Source organism: Apteryx mantelli, chromosome 5, assembly GCF_036417845.1.
Source record: "Apteryx mantelli isolate bAptMan1 chromosome 5, bAptMan1.hap1, whole genome shotgun sequence".
NCBI lineage: Eukaryota > Metazoa > Chordata > Aves > Apterygiformes > Apterygidae > Apteryx > Apteryx mantelli.
In genome coordinates this window covers 47,111,808-47,133,724 of record NC_089982.1, presented here as the reverse complement: position 1 = coordinate 47,133,724, position 21,917 = coordinate 47,111,808, and the positions used below count along the sequence as shown (strand labels likewise).

Genomic DNA, 21,917 nt, shown 5'->3' with positions numbered 1-21,917 from the left:
CTGGAATATCATAGGCTTCTGAAGCCCCACTAAAGAGCAAGTCAGCATCACATGATCTTATTTTTGACAGCCAAACATTTACTTGGAGTGACACCTCTGTTTAGAAAAATTATAAAAAGTTATAAGAAATTATGATATTTCTGCTCTCTAGTTTGAACTTTACTGTCTTGTTCCCAAATATAAGCCTTGCAAACCTCCCGCACAATAACCTCAGTCTTGGCAAAAGAGAAGATGTAAACTATCTGTATAGAGCAGTCTTCCTCCAGACTGTTATCTTTTCTGTGTATAGAAAACTTGTCATCAGTGGAAACCATTAGACTATGGAATGGGCTTCTTATAAACAGGGTATCAGCATCACATTTTGGAACCAAAATATCTGGAAAATGTACTGCGAGGACCTGCCTACACTGGCAGGGAGAGAGTCATGATGGAACCATCATAGCATGTGGTATGAACACAGCCCGAAGAAGCTGTGAAACAGCAGTATTTAATGAAGATATCTACTACATTTTTCAATGTTAAAACCAGATTATTTTTCTGTATCATAATTTAAAGAATATAAAACTGGTATCTTAACTACATTCCAAGAGAATACATTAGTGCGTTGCAAATACCACTGAAAAGAAATAATGAGAGGAGGAGGAAAACTATGAGGATGTAAAAATGTAAGCATAAAAACTTGGAGTCAAACTAACAATGCAAAGGAGGTTTTTTTGAAAACATTGATGTGCTAGGAAAAAAAATCCTGTATGGAAGACTGAAAAATTAGATAGGAAATTCTGCTGCTATTAAAAAGCAGATAAGATCCAATGCTCTGTAGGACTTCAGAAGTCTATTGGACTACAAAAATGATAGTCTTGCCTGAAGGGTACATAAAATGACTAATGCTAACAATTTTGAACAGTACAATACTACAAAACTATCAATATTCAAAAGGAAGTTCAGAAATAAAAAAATGAAAAGAATTGGTTTACAAGGAAATGCTAAAAAGATAAACTGAAAAATCTTCAAAGAAAACCCAGTCCTGTATGAATGCAAAGCCATCTTCTGCAAAATGAGTATGTTCTGTTGTTAGTGGGTTTATCTGCAAAGCAAAGATTTCAAAAATGAATCAATTTGTTAGACAATCTTTTTTTGTATTTCTAATATGGCTGTGGAAATTTATCTCCCCCCACCACTACCACTAAATCAATTAAGTCACAGTAAATCAGAAAGTTAAAAAGCTTTTCATAGGCAGCTAGGTAGTTACAATGGAGTAGACACCATGCATAGAATATTTCAACCTTGAAATATACATGTGCAAATGAAAAATGGAAGTAATACTGAGAATTGCTTTTAATTTTTTCAGAAGCAGCTTTCCATCAATCTACTATGTCCACAGAAAATAAATGTTAAAAACAGTTCCATAAAATGATGTTGCTTCAAAAGTTAAAATTCAGAGATTTAATCATTTTCTTGTAACAGATTTGAACAATCTTTTAACAATCTAGGAAATGTCACATCATCTAGTATATAGATGAATTGCAATTATGCAATTATGTGAGAAGTTATTTTGGCTGTTATAGTCTATCTGATTATTAAGGGAAATTAAGACTAATATTGGCATTTTTTTGATCTTTAAGCAGTTGACTTGAATGCAAGCCAAGAAGAATCAACCACATTACAGTAATGACATAGCATGAAATGTATCCATGCTTCAAGAAGAATCTTGGAGCTGTGCCTATGAATATAATATGGCAGAGAGGAAGAGCATGAACATGTTTTGTAGAGACAATAATAAATGACCAACAAGTGAGTGTTAGGAATGAGAGTGATATTTTAGACCAAGCAGAAAAGACTTTGTAAGTGTATATTTGCTGTGATTTGTAGAGCATTTAGTAGTAATATTAGAACACCAGTTCTCTTTCATCCAGCAGCACTGTATGTTTAACTAGATAAGTTGAAATATTTATGTTTCACCTTTTACTTCTATTCAGGAATGAGGCATGAATGCAGGAGATGCTAATACAGACCTGAGAATATTAGAGGAAGCAATTTAGTTGTGAACTACTTAACAGTCCTTCTTAAACATATCTGGATTTTACACTGTGTGTAAGAACTCAGAGGGCCTATGAATGCCAAGAGATGTTGGCTAGGACAGCAAAGGATGGTCTATAACATCTTAAGCATTGATATATTAATGAGTTTAAAGATATCTGTATTTTTTTTCACTTGTAAATTACTTTCTCATTTGGCTACTTAGGAAAATGTGATTAATTTGGATTTAAATAAATAAGTATAGTATTGCTGGTTCTAAAGAACATAAAATTTTTCATTATGCAACAAAGACTGTTTGATGTCTTTAATTTTAAAATCCTTTCCAGGGGAATTCAGCCAGTTTTCCACTTGCTCTTTTTAGTATTTACATATGGGGAACTATACCTTTAAGATGCTGTTATAAAACACATTTGGAACAGACTGAAGTATTTATATTTATGTAGAAGTTCTTGTTAAAAAGTGTGGATCTGCAAACTTCTGTTAGATAAATTCTGAACATCCCAAAGTACAGAAGTAAAATTCTCCCAGTTCAGATACAAGCAGGCTAATTCTGGGCTAATGTTTAGGTTATGTTCTGAACTGGCAGGGTTTCATAGTAAAATATAACAGACTTTTGGCATGATAGAGATGAGAAAGCTCTCTATAGATGAAGTTTTGATCTGTGGCAAAAACTGTAGAAGAGAATTTCTGAGCCTCGAAAGAGTTTTGGAGGGATCTAGGTTGTCGAGCTAGAGGTAAACAACAAAATTTTATGTGTGTGTCATAGAATAATAATATCTAATAATATCTAAATGAGATACAAACACAGCAAGGTGTCCACCTTCATAGAACTCTTTGGGTTTAGAGCTCATGTTGGGGAGTTTATATAAAATATGCATATGACTATAAATTGAGAGGAAGTGTAAATGTAAATACTGAATTGTTTGGAGCAAAGATTAAGTTGCAAGACAAATGCAGCTTTGGAATTAAGATGCATTCCATCATTTCTGAATTTGTTGCTATGTTTCTCTATATTTTTATGTAACAACCATCAGTATCCTCCTAAAATATATACTCCTTTTTGTTTCTGGTAACAGCATCTTTTAGGTATGATTTTGCTCCTTCTATTCTTAGAGTCATAGAAGTAATCATAAAATGTTTCTTTAGGGGAATTAAAATATTCACAGCAAAACCAAAACAAGAACAGTGTTTGAAAATCGACGAATATACTTTTCATGGGAGCAAATATGCACAAGTTTTAGTAAGAAAGCAATAGCTGAAATCTTGATCTTACTAAAATACACAGGATTTTGGTAAAGTTTTCAGTGGATTTTTACCCAGTTGTGACCACCATGAAATCTGTTGTGTTGGATATATATGTTGGGTATATACCATTTCAGAAAGTGCTCTGAAATCACTACCTCCTGTCCTTGATCTGCTGAACAGATTTTATAATAAAATCTTTCTAGAAAGGTTGGTGACTTGCTTACTTTGATAAACCATGATTTAAGAAAGCCATTATTGGCAACTGCAAGCTTGTAAGGGTTTTACTAGAGGCTGAGTGGTCCGAGGAATTAATTGCTACAAAGGTTAAAGGTTTTGTTTTTTCAGGTAATTATCTCCTCTAGTTATCCTTCCAAATGTGAACCAAATATTGATTAGTGGACTCTTCATGATTCTGTAGCCAAATTTCCCTGTCATTTCCACAGTTTCTCATAATTCTGCAAAGCAGGCAGAATACAACTGACAAAATTAGATCTTTTTCAGGGGCTACTGTTAGCAGTGAAGATATAGACTGTACGACTCACGCATTCTTGCGGGGGAAAGGTGAGAACTGGTCTGCTTAATTATTAGACTTATTTGGGGGAAGAAAGGCTGAGAGAACGATTCTGAGAAAAATGACATAAAAGCAGAAATCTGTTGACATTCACAAGATCCAAGAGAACAGAAGTGAGGCTGTCTAGTCAACTTCAACGCTGGTTTAAATTTTCTGGAAATAAGTCATTTTGTAATTTTTTCACACTTTGGGTCAACACCACAGCTATAAATTTTGTAACTGATGAATGAACCTACCCTGAAATGGAGTGAAAGGTTAAAGAGAATTTGGTTTTGAATTTAGGGGGTTGGCTTCTTGCAGTGAAGATTGAACTACTCAGAGAAAGTCATTTTTACTGCCAATGCAATACGTAGTGTTCTAAAGAACAAACTGTGGTACCTTTTTAAGATGCTGTTCTGCTATTTCATACATCATTGCTTTGGCATGTCATGTAGCAGAATGCTACTTCAAAGGAGAACAATCCCTTTGACTCTGAGGAGGTTGAGTTCTGAATTTAATTCCTGCTTCCTGCAGTGAACAGGTTCCTTAAGCATTTCTGGCAAGGCCTCTAGAGCAAAGAGCGAAGATTGTCATAGCAGTGAAAATTATCTAAAAAATACAGTCCTTCACTTGTGGTCTTCAAACAAAAAATATTCACATTTCCATTCCATTATAACAAGACATTATAAACTCACACCTCCTGTTGCTTAGAAATGAAAAACTTTTTGTGCAAGGCTGATCTTTTGTTTTAGACTACCTAGAGCAGAAAGTATATTGCCTAGAGCACATATTTTGCTCCAGTGATGCCAGCAATGGTAGCTTCCAGAGACAGCTATTAAATACCAATAGTTTTAACATTAAGTTTTGCGTGGTAGATAATCCTGCATGAAAAGTGGGAAATTTCTCTACTTTCTTTTTTATGTTTTCTGAAGGTTGTGACATGAGTATCATTGGTCACTTTAGTCAAAAGTGACTGAAAGAGGGAAGATAAACTTCTTCCTTTAAACTTATTTCAAATCTTTTTCTAACATGCACTTTTAAATTTAAAGGAGCATTTGATTCCCTTTTTCAGAGATACTAAACCAAATAGATTCATGTTTTTAAAAGAGGATCCCTTTCATAAATGAGCGGGCAGTTCCCTTAGTAGAAGTAGGGAGCTCTTGTGACTCCCAACACTCATCATCTGACAGCTTTCTCCTGGTCTTATTGTATGCCCCAGGCAGATTTTTTAGAGGCTAATGAGCTCTCTTTTTTCCTCCTTGGTATAACAGTGTTTCATATTATCTCAGTCCAGATTCCTAAGCATGCTTCCTGTTCCAGGCTACAGGACATTTCATCCCTATTACAGATCAGAAAATCCAAAAATATTAAACAGAAATTATAATGCTCATATTAAGACTGAGCTTTTTACTTCTTTTGGTGGTAATCCTAAATCACTGAATAGGAAGATTTCTGCATCTGTGCGGAGCCCAATCTGAAAAACAGTGCAATTCTGTAATATAATTTAAAAAAAAATTAGTTCTGCCTGTTAAATTATTATACAGGTACTACACTGAGTGATGTATCAAATTTATTAAATGTTATTTAGTTCTGAAGTTCCAGAAAGAAGTTCAAAAATAAGACCTCAGGTATACCTGTTTTGGGCAAAATCTTAGAATATTATCTAGGAGGCTGGTTTTACCTTTAAAATACTTTTAGAAAAAAGTAAACTGAATTTAAAAGCTGTTCTGAGAATAAGCATGCAGAGAAACTTTTTTTCTTATTTGTGCTTTAGAAAAACTGTGTACAGCTCTTCAGCTTGATAATAAATTAAGACCAGACATAGCATTTTAGTTGGGAATTTATAGCCCTTAAGTGACTTTACATTTCCAAGTAATTTTCCAAGTAATTATTTGTAAATGAGTGCCTGGGGTTGAACCAGATGTTGTCTCATCAGCTTTAGCACTATTTCTATAACATGGAGAGAAGTAAAAAGAAAACAATAAAGGAGCATTAATAAAAAAGGAATAGGTTCATGTAAGAAAAAGTATTTAACTGTGTTGACCATTTTCTATGCAATAGATGCAATAGACTTTCCATTATGTAAAGCAATGGATAAAAATCTACGGCAGCATTCAAGACTGTACATTTATTTTTGACTCAGCTATCATTTTCTCAAATTTTTCAGTTGGTTTTTTAATAGGTGCATCTGGGGGGAGAAGTTGGAAAGGAAACTGACCTTTATGTGTATGAATCCACTTTCTAAAATCTTTAAATGTAAATTAGATGCATTAATTTCTCTTTCAACCTAACCTTGATGTTAAGAGACAAATTAAAATGGCTCTTAACTTACAAATTGGCAGGTTAAGCTGAAGTGTTGAATACTAAGTGAAGAGAATGGTAGAAAGAAGATACTGCAGGTGTTAGACTGAATACTTCTGTTCTTTGTTCTACTTTATCTTTTAATTTCTTGCATCCTTCTGATAATTATTTTTGGTGCTATAAATTCGCCAGGTTTTTCTCCCACTTTTTCTTTTCATCTTTCTACTGCTGGAAGACTCATCTACCTATGGACAATCAGGAAAATTAATCTGAATTGAATTTTAAAGTGGATTAATTAAGGTACATTAAACCCCTATGTAAATACACTTCTTCAGAATTAAAATGGCTTTTATTTAATATTCTTTAGAAGTGAGTTAAGGTAAATAAGATTAAGGTCTATTGTTTCAGAAGGTCTATCTTCAAAGTAACGTTACTACCTCACCTAAAATTCAAACCTTTTGTTTTTTTAGATTCATTTTCCTGAGGAACTCCTTATAGACAAGCCCTGTGTCTAATAATTTTCACTAGCATTTACAACCCTTTTGAATCTGACCTTATTTGATTTAGATAACTAAGATCTGTATTTATATTAGGTTCTTTATTTCCTGATTTGAGACATCTTATATTAAAAGGAACTGGAAAATGATATCCATTTTCCCCTTACTTGCTCTTTAAGGTTTAATTTTGAGCAGGTTTAATTTTAAGGTTTAAGGTTAAAATTAAGGTTTAATTTTAATTTGTGGACCTGCTTATTCAGCTTTCAGAAATACATCTTCTTTCTTATTCTCAGATTCAGTATTTGATACTGGCTGTATGGATTCAGTATTTTTGCTGTGATAAGGGGCTGGGAAGCTTCTACAAAAATGTTGTGTGCTGAAAATTTTTGGGTTCAGCAGTGTGCTTAGATGCATCAACATTTCTGAAGCCATTAAATCTTGGCTATTTTGATTCATCATTTAGAGGCTGACTTATCTTCCACATTTAACCATGTAGCATTTTCTTATCCTTTCCACAGCATAAAATGAAATGGCAATTTTTTATTGATGTATGTGTCTGCTAGTTGTCTCAGGTTATCAGCAGTGTGGTAATGTAGCATGCTTACATATTTACAGAAGCTGCGTGTGCCAGCATAACTACCAGCCCTGAAGGCAGTAGTAGGCAGTTCAATGCTGCCTGCAAGCACACTGCTATACTCTTGAGGCTCATGGATAAAAAAGAAAAGGTATATCCTTTAGAGAACACATGTTGCAAAGCATATAGTTTAATGCATTTCTTATTAACAGAGGTAAACTCTCTAGTTTGTTCTGAATGATGAATTCTCTTGTATTTGACCCCAATATCTATTTTGTCCCCCATTTGAAAAAATGACAGATAAATTTTCTCATTGATTCAGTTCAAAATGGATTTGCCAGTGAGATTCTGTGCTTGACATGGATAATGATTCATCTTTATTAAGAACCAGATTTTAGAAGCAAAAGCAAGCAAAGAAGTTGTGTAGTATTTCATTCTATTTTTTTACATCATGATTGATAGTGGAAGAAAAAAACATAGTGACCACTTACCTTAACTAGGGAGTAGTGGTGATGGCATTGAGGGAGAGAGGGAGAGATACGCTTCACAAAGCGTGCATATCTCTGTACTTCAGGTGTGGCGCTTTCCATCAATTGTAGGCTCAGGAGTAATAGAAAGGGAGAGTAAGCTTCCATTTCTGGAAGCGTAATTTCTTTGTTATTCCAGAAACTTCAGGCTAGTGCCCTGTCACTTACTCTGACCAGATCATGAATTGATTATCAGACCAAAACCATAATATAAATAAGAACAAAAAAAGACAAAACCAATCAGAAATGCTTTTGTGTTGCTTCTGTGTAGTTCCTTTTTTGTAATGGAATATCAGCTAGGTTTTGACTTACTACTAATTTTGTTTTTCCTTCCTTTATTGCAGTTTATTATGCTGACATACATCTTTATGTTGGCCTGGCTTGGCGTTACAGCTTTCACTTCTCTGCCTGTTTACATGTACTTCAATCTGTGGACCATTTGCCGAAATGCCACTTTAGTGGATGGAGCTAATCTCTGCTTGGATCTTCGCCAGTATGGTATGTAAATGAAGAACATTAAAAAGCAAGATTTCAAAAAATGTCACTTTTCTTTGCTTCTAAATACCTAAAATGAACTATTCCAGTGTTTCTGAAACAGTTTTTAAGCAATCTAGAAAAAAGTAATGTTCTTTTCATCATTTCACCCAGTAGTCAAGGCACTGAGCAGTGTACTGTATTAGGGATTCACTTTCACTGCATTTCCCGACCTAAGAAAATTGGAGCAAAATTGTCAGTCTTCCCAGAGTAATGAAAATTTCACTGTGGGCTTTTGTGTAGTCTCTCCTTTTGGAACTGCTGAAACTTGTACAAAATGCTTAATTAGTCATTGATCTGTAGAATGACTCTTTAATCTTGTGGGTAGGACACTGATTTGGAAACATGAAATTATCATCTGTCCTGCAGAGGCTAGATATTAATGCATTTTGAATAAAATGTTTATCAGTTTATCATTTAACAATACTAATACTCAAAGAGGGTGATGGAGAGAGAAGGGGAGCTACAGGCTGCACCATGGAATTTAGAATAAAGTGGAGATATACACAAATATGTGTTTGTGAGGGATGGAAAATTTGGAGAAAAGGAGGGCTGGAATCTTAAAAAGTCTGAGAACTCATATGTTGGCAATGACAATTCAATTCCTTTCTATCAGAAGACTGATTTGAATCTAGATATTCTAGGTATCAGTGATTCCTTAGCCCACTGAGCTTTTGGTATTCATATCATTATTGGGCAGTTTTGTGAGTCTAATTCTTTTGTTTTCTTGGCCTAAGATAAAATTACTATATATTCTCAAATGTTATATTGAGATATAAAAAACTGTGTATTGCTTTGGAGTGAAACAGTTTGGTTCATATTGAACATTTAATTTCACCTGAAACAAAATATTTCACATCATTGTTTTAATGGGGGAAAAAATCTTTTTTTTTATTTATTGATTTTTTTTTCAGGCTGGCAGCAATTATCTGTATAGATTTCATCAGGAGTCTTCATTCTTCTCTCTATGAGATTTTGTTTTCCTATACTTATGCCTATTTTATTACTAATTTTATTTAAAGTGTGCATAGAGTACTAATATATCAAATGTTTATTCTGTGCATATATTTGTCTCCCCTAAACAGTCCAGTCCACTGTAAAAAATGCTGTTTCCTAATAGGAAAGAATGCTTTACCATTTTTTATGGTAACTCAGTTGTATCTGCTTTCTTCATGCTGGTCTTTGATTTAGTATCTGATCATCAGCTAAAGCAAGCAGTGTAGCAATTTCAATAGCAAGAGTTTTTGTTGATAGAAACTAATTATAACAAAGCATGTCTTTGGGTAATGCTTTTTATAACTTCTTAAAGAAGCTTTGTATCAGATCAACACATGTGAATACAATATATGGCACATTCCTCAACATGAGGATAAAGAATACTTATGAATATACCAACAAGGTAAGTGCACACACTGTTTGCAAGTTATTTTCTGGCATTTGAATACTCTGCTGATCAAAATCTAGAATGAAGATGTTATAAAAAATGGCTAAGAAATTATTACCTGCATATTTCCTACTACAGCTTTTGCTAAATAGGTAATATGTCCGTTTTGTGACAGCTGAAGTAGGAGACATTGATTTTGTTGTAATGTAAAGTTCTGCGTGGCAGCCAAGAATTTGTATCTCAGCTTTCCTGGCTCATATGAAGTAAGCTACTGCATAGCTGGAATACTAAATACTGTGCATGTTTATTCTGCTCCAGGTATTGTAACTATTGGAGAGGAAAAGAAGATTTGCACCATGTCGGAAAGTTTCATCAAGATGTGTGACTCTAATGAGGTGAGAAAATGTGATAATATTTTTGCAAAACCATAACATATATTATAATAGGAAGTAACTGATGAGTATGCTTTCTTCTTACTTTTAATGTACTAATCCTAGCTAAAGTGATGGAATGAAATCCCAGTGGAAAATACACCATCAAGTACTTTCCCTACTCTTTTACCAGGTACCCAAATTAGTCAGTGCAGTTTCTCCAGCCATTAATTTTCTAAATACACCTTTATTTTAATTTTTTAAAGATTCCATTAAGCCAGGTGTATTATTACTAACATGTTTTTGAAGGCTAATGCACCTACTGCACAATATAATTGACTGTATATGGAATCACTGTTTGAAGATATTATGATTACTGTTGTGACAGGAGAGTAATGTTTAGAAATGGATTTGACCAACTTTTTTTTTTTTTTTTTTTTTTTTTTACAATGGGCGAAGAGAACAACTTTCTAGTATATTTTTCTCTTTGTTTTTCCCTTAGGCAAAATTCACCTATTGCAGTGCAGCTGAGACTTTTGGTTTGTTTTTAAATGAACAGGGAGGAGGACAGGACAAATAAAATGATGTCTATCTAGAACAGAAAGAGAATAAAATCTTGATCCTTCTGAAGTCAGCGGGTGTTTTGCTATCTGTTTTGTTGGGTTTTACCCTGCCTGAATAAATCTTCCTAGACTGAAGTTACACAATCTGCCTTCTTTTATACCAAAACCATTTAAGAAAATGGAACCCTTACTGTGCAGTCAGCCCTCAGCCAGGGGCTGCTATGTAAACCAGATCTAAAATGAAAAACAACTGTAAGGCTTTGGTTTGGGTGAGGCAAGGAAGAAAGAGGTGGCTAACTTGGATTATTTCAGTAACCCGATTTATACTGTAGCACTATGAACAAGTTTACTAGCAAAATTGAGAGGGCAGTAAATTAATATGTGAGTACGGGAAGCTGCAGCTGACAGAGGGAACAGGGTTTTCTTAGGCTGTCTCTGCCTCTGAAGAAAGGACTACGTCCACTTGCTGATCTAGTTAGATGGTATTGTAACTGTAGAAGAAAAATGCTGTATTATCTTAGTTTTAAATAATTATTTTTAAATTATTTATTATTGTTTTTAATTACTTTTAAATAGATTTTTTTAAGGATTGCTGGTGCTTTATTCTTGATATAAGTACTATTACAACATAGGTACATATACAATGCCAGGCAGTGCCTTCGATCTTTCAGAAAAAATATCAGTAATCATTACTTTTGTAGAAGGGTGGCAGCAGGAAGATAGTTATTTGCGCTGCACTGTTCAGACTTTTTGTTCAGTTTCTGTTTACTGTTACCACGATGAAAGTCCCTTTCTTTGTCCCCCTTTGCAGCTAAACATGACGTTCCACTTGTTCATTGTGGCACTCGCTGGAGCTGGAGCAGCAGTCATTGCTATGGTAAGCTACCCAACACACTTCCCGAACCCTTTAGATCTGGTGTTGTCTGAATCACTGATACATTCTGATTCTTTACTGAGCATCAGTCATTCAGTTTGCACACTATCAGTCAGTGCTATTAGTAAAATATAATTCTATAATATAATACTATCTCTTGATTTTTTTTTTAAATATATTCATGGATTCCTTTTGAAGTAGAATGTTCTGATTACTTTTTTAAATATAAAATTCCTTCAAGTACATGCAAAAACTTTTTATCACTCCCTTGTTGGGTTCAGACAAGTGTCTTCTGGATGCCTCAAGACCATAGTAATAATCTTTTATGATCTGTGCCTTTTTGGGTAGTCACAGGCTTGCCATGCTGCTGTTTTAGGAGCAGACTCTTTTTGTAAATTCTGTGCATGCATGTGTTAGTTCTTTTTACAGGACTAATTTTTGCCATTTTTCCTAATGAAGATTGCTTTGAATATGATGACATTTTGCCAATGAAAATGTTTCAGGGAGACTGCGTGGCGGCTATTGCCCAGTTCTTCTGGCTTTTGTTTGCCATGTCCTCTTAAACACCAGGATTTTGAGAGTGGGGGCTCTGTACCACTGCGGGCGTGTATGGTACCCCCTGGAATAGGGAATAAAAAGCGACTGTTGCTTGGTACTGAGGTATTCCATAATGAAAGTGTAAGTGATGGTGATTACTATTACTACTGTTACTAATGCTTATATTAATAGGAACTATGCTTTATGATAGCGGTACTATTTTTCATTGAATGCTGGGGCCATAAACATTTTCTTCTCCTTCAAACTACATTTATTAAAAGGGAGAACCAGAGAATATTCAATGAAGCTAGTACTCCTGTCATATTAGAGTTTTTGTGCTTACCTACAGTTTTTGCAGTATTTCATGACATCCTGCCACATAGCTAGCTAAATGAAAATTACGTGTTCTAATGTAATTTTTGTTTCAAGATGACAAATAATAAATAAAATAGTAGTATAGTACTTTATATTATATTAATAATTGAATTAATTCACTCTGTGATTTTCCAAAAATAGACTCTATCTGAAAAAATGGTGACCAAGTAGTAATTTTTATGTATATACATTAGTAGTAGTAGTAGTATATATTCAAGAGCACATTATTTCTCCAGTGCAGTATTGTTTTGAGGTATTTTCACCTGTAATGGGAAGTTGATCAAATGCTAATTTGTTCAGATAACCATTCTGCATTTCAAAGAAGATTTTTGAATCAGAATTAGCCACCAAAACTGCCTTTGGAGTATAAAAGAAATTGCAGATATTCAGTGAAAACAAACTGAGTAAGTTTTCAGTGGAAATACATTAAGTAGGTGTATTGAACTTTTAGCATAGGATATTTCAAAGAAAGTTTAAAGAAGCCCTTGAAAGCTCACAATTCCATATCAAAAATGCCATGAATGTAATACACTGAGCACCAACGCACTAGGAATTCACTTTGATAGCTCACATTTATTCACATGTTTTTCATGGTTTGCCCTTATGCAAGTATGCTTTTTATTGGATTCTGTGACTGTACAAAGCTGGTATGAAAGCACTCTGGTTATTTCAACAGAAATGTAAGTTCAGGGTCTAAGTCCTTGTAAAGCGTTTAGGGTGTAAAAGCTCATAAATATTTGCTTAGTGTTCTTCTAATTTCTTTTTACCCTTTATTACAATGTTTGCAACTGTGTTGTCTCTATTTCAATTTTGTAATGAATCTTCAATTTTGTAATGATCACCCTACCTTGGTGATCTCAAGGTACCTGATGAAGACGAGCACATTCCACTCTGATGATGATAATTTTCAATACCAGGCGTACCAGACCACATTTATAGGTTGGGTAATGTGCTTCACACCCTACACAATAACCCAAAGACTGTAGACAAGACAGGAGGGAAAGTTCAGGATTTTGCAGTTGGACAAGCAGATATTATCAGGTCCTCTTTCTTCAGAAGTAGATTTAGGGGAGGAAGAATATATTTGGGATCCTAAATGTCTCATATAGCAAGAACAAAGCTCCCTTTTTCCTAGATCCAACCCTCAAGACAGTAGAAGGTGGTAGGGTATCAGCAGTGGGCCAGAGTACAAAACGTGCAGAAGCCATCTAAGAGGACTAGACAGTAGCTTCCCTCATATGTGCTGTCACTAGATGAATCACCAATGCGTTCAGTTAATGAAGTTACAGTCTAGTGTCTTTGCATGTATCCACAGCAGTAGCAGATCTCCAGGTTGGTGAGTTCTCAACAAGACTTCTTAACAGAAAAATGAGATTAAAATACAAGTGCTTTACAGAAAAGGAAGCTCATGATTTTATTGTAAATTTGAAAGATTTCTTACAATTCTTTACTTTCAACTAGAATATCCTGCCTGACTATTGTAGTCAAGTATTTTGTATTTATTACCAGTTAGTAATAGTACTTCATCATCCATGCTGCATAATTTAAATGGTAAAACCAGGTTTTTTTCAAATGACATTTTAAGTGATTGACGTTGATAGGCTTCGCTAGTATCACTTTTGGAGATATGGGCATTTCAAAGAGCCAGACTATTTAATGTGTTTGGATTTCTCTAATTCTGTGAGTTGTCAATGTTTGTCATGAAATTTACTAAAGAAATCAGTTTGTTCATAAATATTAAGGCCATCTATCACCAGGATACTTTTCATTAATCTGTATTTTAAAAATATAACTTAGAAAAATGTAGGCATTTATTGTGAAAATGAATAGGATTGTTATTTCTTGTGTCTGGATAGAAATAAAAGTCTACACAAATAATCATTTAAGTAATATGATTTAATTTTTTAATTTTCATAGTTGTGTCAGATAGAAACAGAGACATGAAGTGGTTTAAATGTAAATGCTAGTGTCTTAAAGGGTTGATTGTAAAACTAGTAAAAATACTGCCTGTAATGTTTTCCAAAAACCATCACGCCAAAACTGAATTATCAGGTATACAGTTTCTTCTCAAAAGTGACCATCTGAACAGTATTCTTCCACCTAAACTTCCTCGTAAACTGAGTTTAATTATGTCCTGTAACATGAAGATGCAATCAATTATGTTGAGACAAGAAGGGGCATGGGGAATGTGCTATATAAGTGGGCTAGTTCCTCTCCTCCAGTATAGTTGTGCTCTTTTGAGGGATATTAGATGCAGGTGAGGGGTAGAAAAACACTTCTTCAGATTTTGCCCTGCTGAAATAAGGAAATACAAATTCTACGGATTTGAAAGGCTGAAGCATACTTTCTCCTCTAAGAAGAACTCTAAGCAGGAACAGACCCCCTTGCATGGAGTCTTGCATATGTCTGTAGTTGAAGCATCCTGAGGCAGACTGTGGAAGCTGCCCTGCCTCAGTTTGAATAAGCCTTGACATGGTCCCGCTAACTTCAGGCTGATCAGATCATGCAAGTGTGAAATGCAATTAGACAGCCACTTAGAGATGACCTCCTTAGTGTGACTATGTTAGCCAGGAACTTGGTGTTAAATAAAAAAACCAAAGGTGGCAGGACTTTGAATGGTTTCAGTCTACTCTGAATAAAGCTCCAAATATTTGCTATTCTTGTTCAAATGGAGAAAGGCCTTACGGGGCTGTACATGGTAAGATTTTATTTTCAAGTTGCACTGATCACTAGGTACCAAATTACACAGGATTATTTAGCATATATGTAATTATATAACATGTACATGTATTTGAGATTATGTTCATTATATGAGTGAAAGTAGCTATTTCCAGGAAAGCCAATCTACTTGTAGTAAATGTGCACTCCAAAAGAATTTTCAGTAGCTGTGCCAGAACTTTGGTTCTGTAACTTTTTAAGATAGAGATGTGAGAAAAATGGGAGTATAATGAAGGTCAGACTGTGGCCAATGTACCTTCAGAGTATTTTGTCATTGTTTTATAGTTTTTTGAAAATCCAGCATAAATACCAAACTGCATGACATTGGTTTTAAATTTGTCTCAGAGTGGGACATTACGGAGTAAGTATTTTGCATGGGTAAGAAGTGTGCTTGCATGGTCCTATTTTCATCATGTATGCTTCAACTGCAAACTTTTCTGACTGATAGATTTTAAAAGGTCAGGAAGACGTGAATACACTGCTCAGAAACCCCCAACTTGTAGTGTTCTCACCAGTCTACTTCTTCCAGGCTCAGATTTTATTTTTGAATTGAAATCTTTTCCTCAAAAGAGTAGCACTGGTGTTTTTGTTGGATTGCAAATCATAATTGTCTGAGATGATAAAATGAATAGAATTACCAGCCTGTTTCTTCTGAATTTTGTGAAGAGTTTTACTGTGAAAGAGATTTAAAGCATTTCATTCAGCTGAGCGGGTATTTACTATCAGAGTCTCCCATTTGATCCACAAATGCATGATCCAGAGACTATTCCTGGTGATATCTTTTGGGATCATGTAGTTTGATAAGGGGCATTTCTTTTTCCTGTGTATTAAATGATCAACAGAATTTGTCCCAGAGTAACACACGAGTGCACAGTGTCGTCTCCAACACTTGCATTGTCATCACAGATTTTATTGTTAATACTCTATGAGGAATAATAAGAAACTCCTAAGGATATACAGGAATACTACTCTCTGTACATGCTTTTCATAGAGGACAGATTCTTTGAATACTTGTTTCTATTTTATGACTCCTCCACCCAGGCTGTATTCCTCAAATAGGGTTTAACTGAGGGGAAGCTTGCCATAGGCTAGTAGGCCAAAAAAAGGCATGGAAAATAATTGTTCCTGTGAAGACCTTCAGAATGCTTTCCTTGATTTTAATTATCTGGATTAAGAATTGCACACAGTGCTAACCTGCCCTAATCAGCAACGATTGTCACCAAACATTTGTGGAAAAAGCCAGCATTGGCATTTCCAAAAAAGAAAGAACATGCGAAATTGGTTCTGTACATTTAGCATGAATCTAAGATATTCATAGCCCTACAACAGCCTAATACAAATTTGCATCATCTCAAGTTGTTTTTAACATCACTGTATTCCATCTTCCATTAACTGAATACCAGTTTAGTTTCCCGATCTCCTAGGGAGGGATGGCATCTTTCTGTTTTCAGGAAATTATTCATGTCCTCTGAGGCAGATGATTACTATAAACATAAGAGAAGCTTCCATGAGAAAGTGTCTGAAAGCCTGCTAGGGGAGGAATAACTGTCCAGAGAGTCCTGGAATAAACCAGTTGGACGTTGTCACTGACCATTGTTGTTTTCCAGCTGAATACAGAGTGAATAGAGCATGTTGTACTTCCCAGAGGTCAGGTAAAGAATATTGTCCTAAGGTGAGAGGGAGACAAGTTTGGAGAAAGTCAGAGGCTCCTTGCAAGTGGATCCAGCAGACTGAAGGTAGGACTTTGGGATCCGCTTTTGAAAGCAAAGCTGGTAGTCTGAAAACATTCTGAAAGGCCCACTCCTGGGAAGCTGAAGTGGGCAAGAAAGCAGTTTTTTGCTCTAACAGGCAGCCAGAGTCTAAATTATGCATAATGAACACATAAACACAAAGACTAGGCAAACTAACTCTGAAATGGACTGAATGAGGAACATAAACTCTGTCTGCAGACAGCATGTGATGCCCCTGAATGAGAAAGTTTTGAATAAACTCTTTTTGGAAGTAGTTCCTTGGTGTTCCTGGAGTTGTAATAAAATTTATCACGTTTTTGCTCATACACTGCCACTGTTCAAAACATAGGACTGGGAGGACAACCAGAGGTCATTAGGCTCAGTCACTGGCTGATTTTTATAAACTACTAAGTTCCATCTCAAAGGTAATTAAGGTGTTTTACTTCCTGTATTCACAATAGAAAACATTTGCTGTATCTAATTTTTCTACTTTCACTAATGTTCAGATTAAATTTATTCTGAGCCATGTTACTACATTTATTCTTGTGCCAATATTGCCAATATCCTTTAACTGGTGTTTAGTCTTGAGAAGTATTCATAGACATTCTGTCCTCCACACTTGCTAGCATAAATAAACCAAGTTCTTTGGGAATGTGTCATCACGGCTTATCCAGCGATTTGTGATGGCTGCGTGTGAGCCAGTCCAATCTCAATTTATTGGCATTTCTAATTGTGGGTTGTGGGGTTTCTTTTTTTCCCTTCTTTTCAGATCATTTTTTGTTTTGTTTTTGGATGGAACACTTCGAAAGTTCTGTTTTATTCTCCTGAAAAATAAAAAGCATATTTTTAAATCTTCAGAATTTACATGGGACAAGAATATCATTTCTGCTCTATTCAGGTGTATGTAAAAGTTGTCTTTAAAATCAGACAAATCACTTTTTTATTCTCTAAACATTTTTAAGAAGTAAACAAATAAAAAATGGTATAACTATATAACAGTGAAATATAATTACTAGATTAAAAGGTGGCAAATATATTGCCCTTAGTAAGAGAAAGCTTAGTAATAATTATATTTTGTCACATTTTGCATGGCTGAACAATTCTTGACCATTTTTCCCAAATCAGTTGTTGTTTATGAAATAGCTAGAGTTGTAGGTCAATGAAAGAAATCATGGCTAAATGGAAAACCAATGCAAGCTTCAACCATAAAGAAAAAGCCGTTCCCTACAGCAAATCTACATCATATTTTCATCATAAGCAACTGCTTCAACAAGTAGTGACTCAGTAGGGAAAACTACAAGAAATAACTAAAAGGCATTTTTTCCATATAGATTTGCAAACTGGCTGAAACAGTAAAGTAGAGGAGAGGAGAGAAAATGCTTCGACTAGCTAAAGCAGCTTGATGAATCTCGGGTGATGATTCCAGGAAGATCACTGTGTTTTTATATTGACTTAAGACTAATGTACATATTCCTGTCCCACACTCTTTTCTTGCTCTCAGGATATAGAAGGCGAAGGGCTTAGATACTGCCACCAACTGCTAGTCACTGTAGCAGCAACAGCTTTGAGTTGAGTAACCCTAGGATTAGTGAAGCTCAAGCTTGAACTTTACATATTATTTCTATACTACTTCCTGACTTAACAGTGCTTAGTCCCTTCTGATGAAATCCAAAAATCTATCCTGTAGTTTTCAACTTTGAACGTGCTGCATTCTGACTCGCTCTGTTGCTTTCTAACCCTGTGTTACCTCTCTTGCAGGTTCATTATCTCATGGTCTTGTCTGCTAACTGGGCCTATGTGAAAGATGCTTGCAGAATGCAAAAGTATGAGGATATTAAGTCAAAGGAGGAACAAGAGCTTCATGATATTCATTCTACTCGCTCTAAAGAGCGGCTCAACGCGTACACATAAGAGAAACCTTGTCTTACTTTCTAACATTTGAATGCTTTGTTGTTTAACTAAAGGCCATCCAACCATTTTAAAAACAATTGAAAGTGCTTCTCACAAAAGATAGTTTGGGTGACTTACATGTCACCCATGTACAATTCTTGGCTGTCTAGCACTTGTTTCTTAATTAGTTCTTACTTTGTGTGACCATTCTCTACCACAAAGCTCCTAAATAGCCTTTCCTGAATCCTTTTAAGCCAATTAGTTCTGCTAGATCAAGGATACTAAACTATTGTCAAATACAAAAATGTGTTTGATTTTTTTAATCACTTTGTATGTGTTATGCATAACACCTTTTGCATTGTTTCTTATATGTTTTTGAAAAAAATAGCTTTTTATACTTTTTAGTTTTAAATTCAATACTACTTTAACTACAGGTATACTTCAAAGGGACCATTGTACATGATGTACAATATATAGAGAAAACACTCTGATGACTTTCCTTTATATTTGGAAATATTGCCAGATGGACCCTGCTCAACTTGAATGAAGGTCCTAAGAACATTTTAAACAATCAAAGGTGCAATTTCTAAATTTGTAATAGTGGGTAAAAAAAGAAAAAAAAAAGAAAAATGAAAAAAGATTAAAAAAAGAAAAAAGTGCTTCTTATCTTTGTTAACATTGTATTATTCTTGATGTTTTTAAAGAATATTCTCTTGTTCCAAGTTCCATGGGTGATAATTCCTGTTTGTATTGTGAGCATGCAGACCGTGGTGCTAACAATGCATGGCCACTTGCCTTTTGAAGGAATTCAATACCACGGTTACCTGTTAAAGAGTTATGGTATATAGACAATTGTTAATTAAGTGATATAGTTATCCATAGTTTTTTACAGAATGATCTCTCTTTAATTCAATGATGGTTATGCTAAATTGGAGCTGTTCATATGATGATGTGAAAAATTGCTGCTTAGCTACATTTATGAAAGTAATATATCAAATATACAGTGACCGTAGGAGTCAGAAGTCTTTTTACCTGCTTTAAAAATTTAACTGGATTGCACCTGTCTGAACTGTACAAGATATATTAAAGGAGACTTCCATAAATGTTATAGCTTGGCTTCTAGTTTTCCTACACATACTGTTTTACCTGTAATATGTTAAAGTGAGGTGAAAGACCACTACAGATCTTATTGTTTGAAAGTGTAGTAATATATTTGAACCTTTATTTTGGTAGGAAAATGTTATCAGAAATGTAGGTCATCTTAATTTGAAGGAATTACTTGTATCAAAAAGAAAACAAAAAATCCTATTTAAAAAAAATCAGTATTATTGGACCAAATTTGGTGGTTTCTTTTCTTTTTTTTTCTTTCTTTTTTTTTTTTTTGCCTATTTCTAATGCTACAAGAATGCTGTAAAGTGTCTTTTAAAGTGATGTAGCCTGACAAGACATTTTTGTCAGTGTTAAAAATCTTAGGTAGTTTTGTGCACTTATTGGACCATTGTGAATTCTCTCTCAGTGTAAGTGCATTTCTAATAAAACTTCTTGAGTAAAACTCTTCTTTGTACTATTACTAGTCATGCATCATCAGTAATTTTTAACAATTCTTGTAGTAAGTAGAGGGTGATACTATAGTTATTTGTGGCATGATAATGCATTAAGTAGTATTAGTTAATTGATTTGGATTTTTTTTCTTTTGTTTGTTTTGGGTTTTTTTTGGTTGTGTTTTTGACTTTTTCTTTTTCTTTCTTTCTTTCTTTTCTTTTTTTTTTTTTTTTTACACTTGAGCTGTCCTACGGGGTCAACAGTTTTCTGGTATGTGCAGTACCGGTATTACAGTTCTGGAAAAGTATTAGGAACATCTTTTGGATTCTATATTGTAGTTGTTTCAGTTTTGTGTCTTAAAACGTTTGTGCTGATTTTTAAAACTATGTCTTTTAAACTCCTGTAATGATGTTAATGCTTTTGGCTCTTCTCTGGTATTAGAGTTTGTATTTTCACAAAGAATGCTTTGTAGCAGGCATTACAATTAATCTGTTTTGTACATAAATGTGCCAACAGCTTGATGGTGGCGTTTTTGAAATGTAGAACAAAGTGCTTGCAAAAATGTAATAAACACACCTGTGTACTTTGTGTACTTATTAACTACTTGTGTTGTATGTCTTTTTCTTTTCCTATACTGAAGAATCATTGCAACCAGAAATGGAAGAAGCCTGTTCCCATATCCTTGCTATTGAAAGAGTGTTCTCAGTACTATGCATTTTTTTTGTAAAGCCAGCTTTTAGATGATCCAAGAGACAGTCTCTTTAGCAGAAATTTGAGAACAAAAAGTAAAATTATAAAATATAATCTGGAGATATTACATTAATTATAGAGGATGTCTTTGTCAGATCTGTGATAAAAAAAATTCTCATTACAATCAATAACTAAAAAAATAAACAAAAAACAGAGTGGTAGTCTCACCTGTTTCATGACTCTGAATTCCTTCTGGCCTGTGTATCTCTTAAATCATGCACAGGTAAAGACACAATGTGCAGCCTTCCTGTGATTAGAAATTCTTCCTCAGTTATGGATAGTTCACTGCATTTAAAGTTCTGGTCACTTCCCATAGGCAGGTTACTTCAAATGCACCTCTTAAAATCAACATTTAGTACCGGAAATTATATATTCCAAGAATAAGAGAGTAAAATATATTCTAAGGGCAGAATTTCATAGTTCAAGAAGAGCAAGGCAGAATATATTTTTAATATCAGTTATGAGAATAACTATGAAAGATTCACAGAACTGCAGTGTCATTTGGGACAGCTTAACAGAAGCTGCTCTGGCATCAGTTTGGTGCTGAAGGTGCTGGTACCTGGATATTATAGTGGCTAATACTTTGAAACCATGATGATGATAATACATTACCTATGTGTGTGTAAAGTAATTTAAAAGGTTAAGACAAGTCTATAGTGTCAATTAATATGATATCACTGAGGAAAGGTAATTAAACTGTACATCCATAATGTGTTTGTTTCTCATTTAACTAGCTGTTATGTAGCTCTTTGTGTGCTTTTGATGAGAACAGGTGCCCCTAATGGCAAACAATTTTTCAGCAGCAGCACAAGCCAAGGGGGTAGAGGAGCTTCCCACAGCACAGCACATCAGTCATAACTGATTGACTTCAAAGTCTGTGTGTATTTTGTTTATTCCACTCTCTTCTCTATTAGTTGA

General features: G+C 34.6%; 1 protein-coding gene across 1 annotated transcript in view; it reads left to right on the top strand.

Annotated features, from left to right (window-relative positions):
• Positions 1 to 20,852, top strand: part of GPM6A (glycoprotein M6A) — a 42,010-nt gene extending 21,158 nt beyond the window's left edge. Inside the window, exons 3-6 of the mRNA XM_013942161.2 lie at positions 8,076 to 8,229; positions 9,968 to 10,044; positions 11,395 to 11,460; positions 18,576 to 20,852. Coding sequence (XP_013797615.2) covers positions 8,076 to 8,229; positions 9,968 to 10,044; positions 11,395 to 11,460; positions 18,576 to 18,728 — 450 coding nt within the window. The 3' untranslated portion in view covers positions 18,729 to 20,852. The remainder of the gene's footprint in view (positions 1 to 8,075; positions 8,230 to 9,967; positions 10,045 to 11,394; positions 11,461 to 18,575) is intronic.
• The last annotated feature ends 1,065 nt before the right edge of the window (positions 20,853 to 21,917 follow it).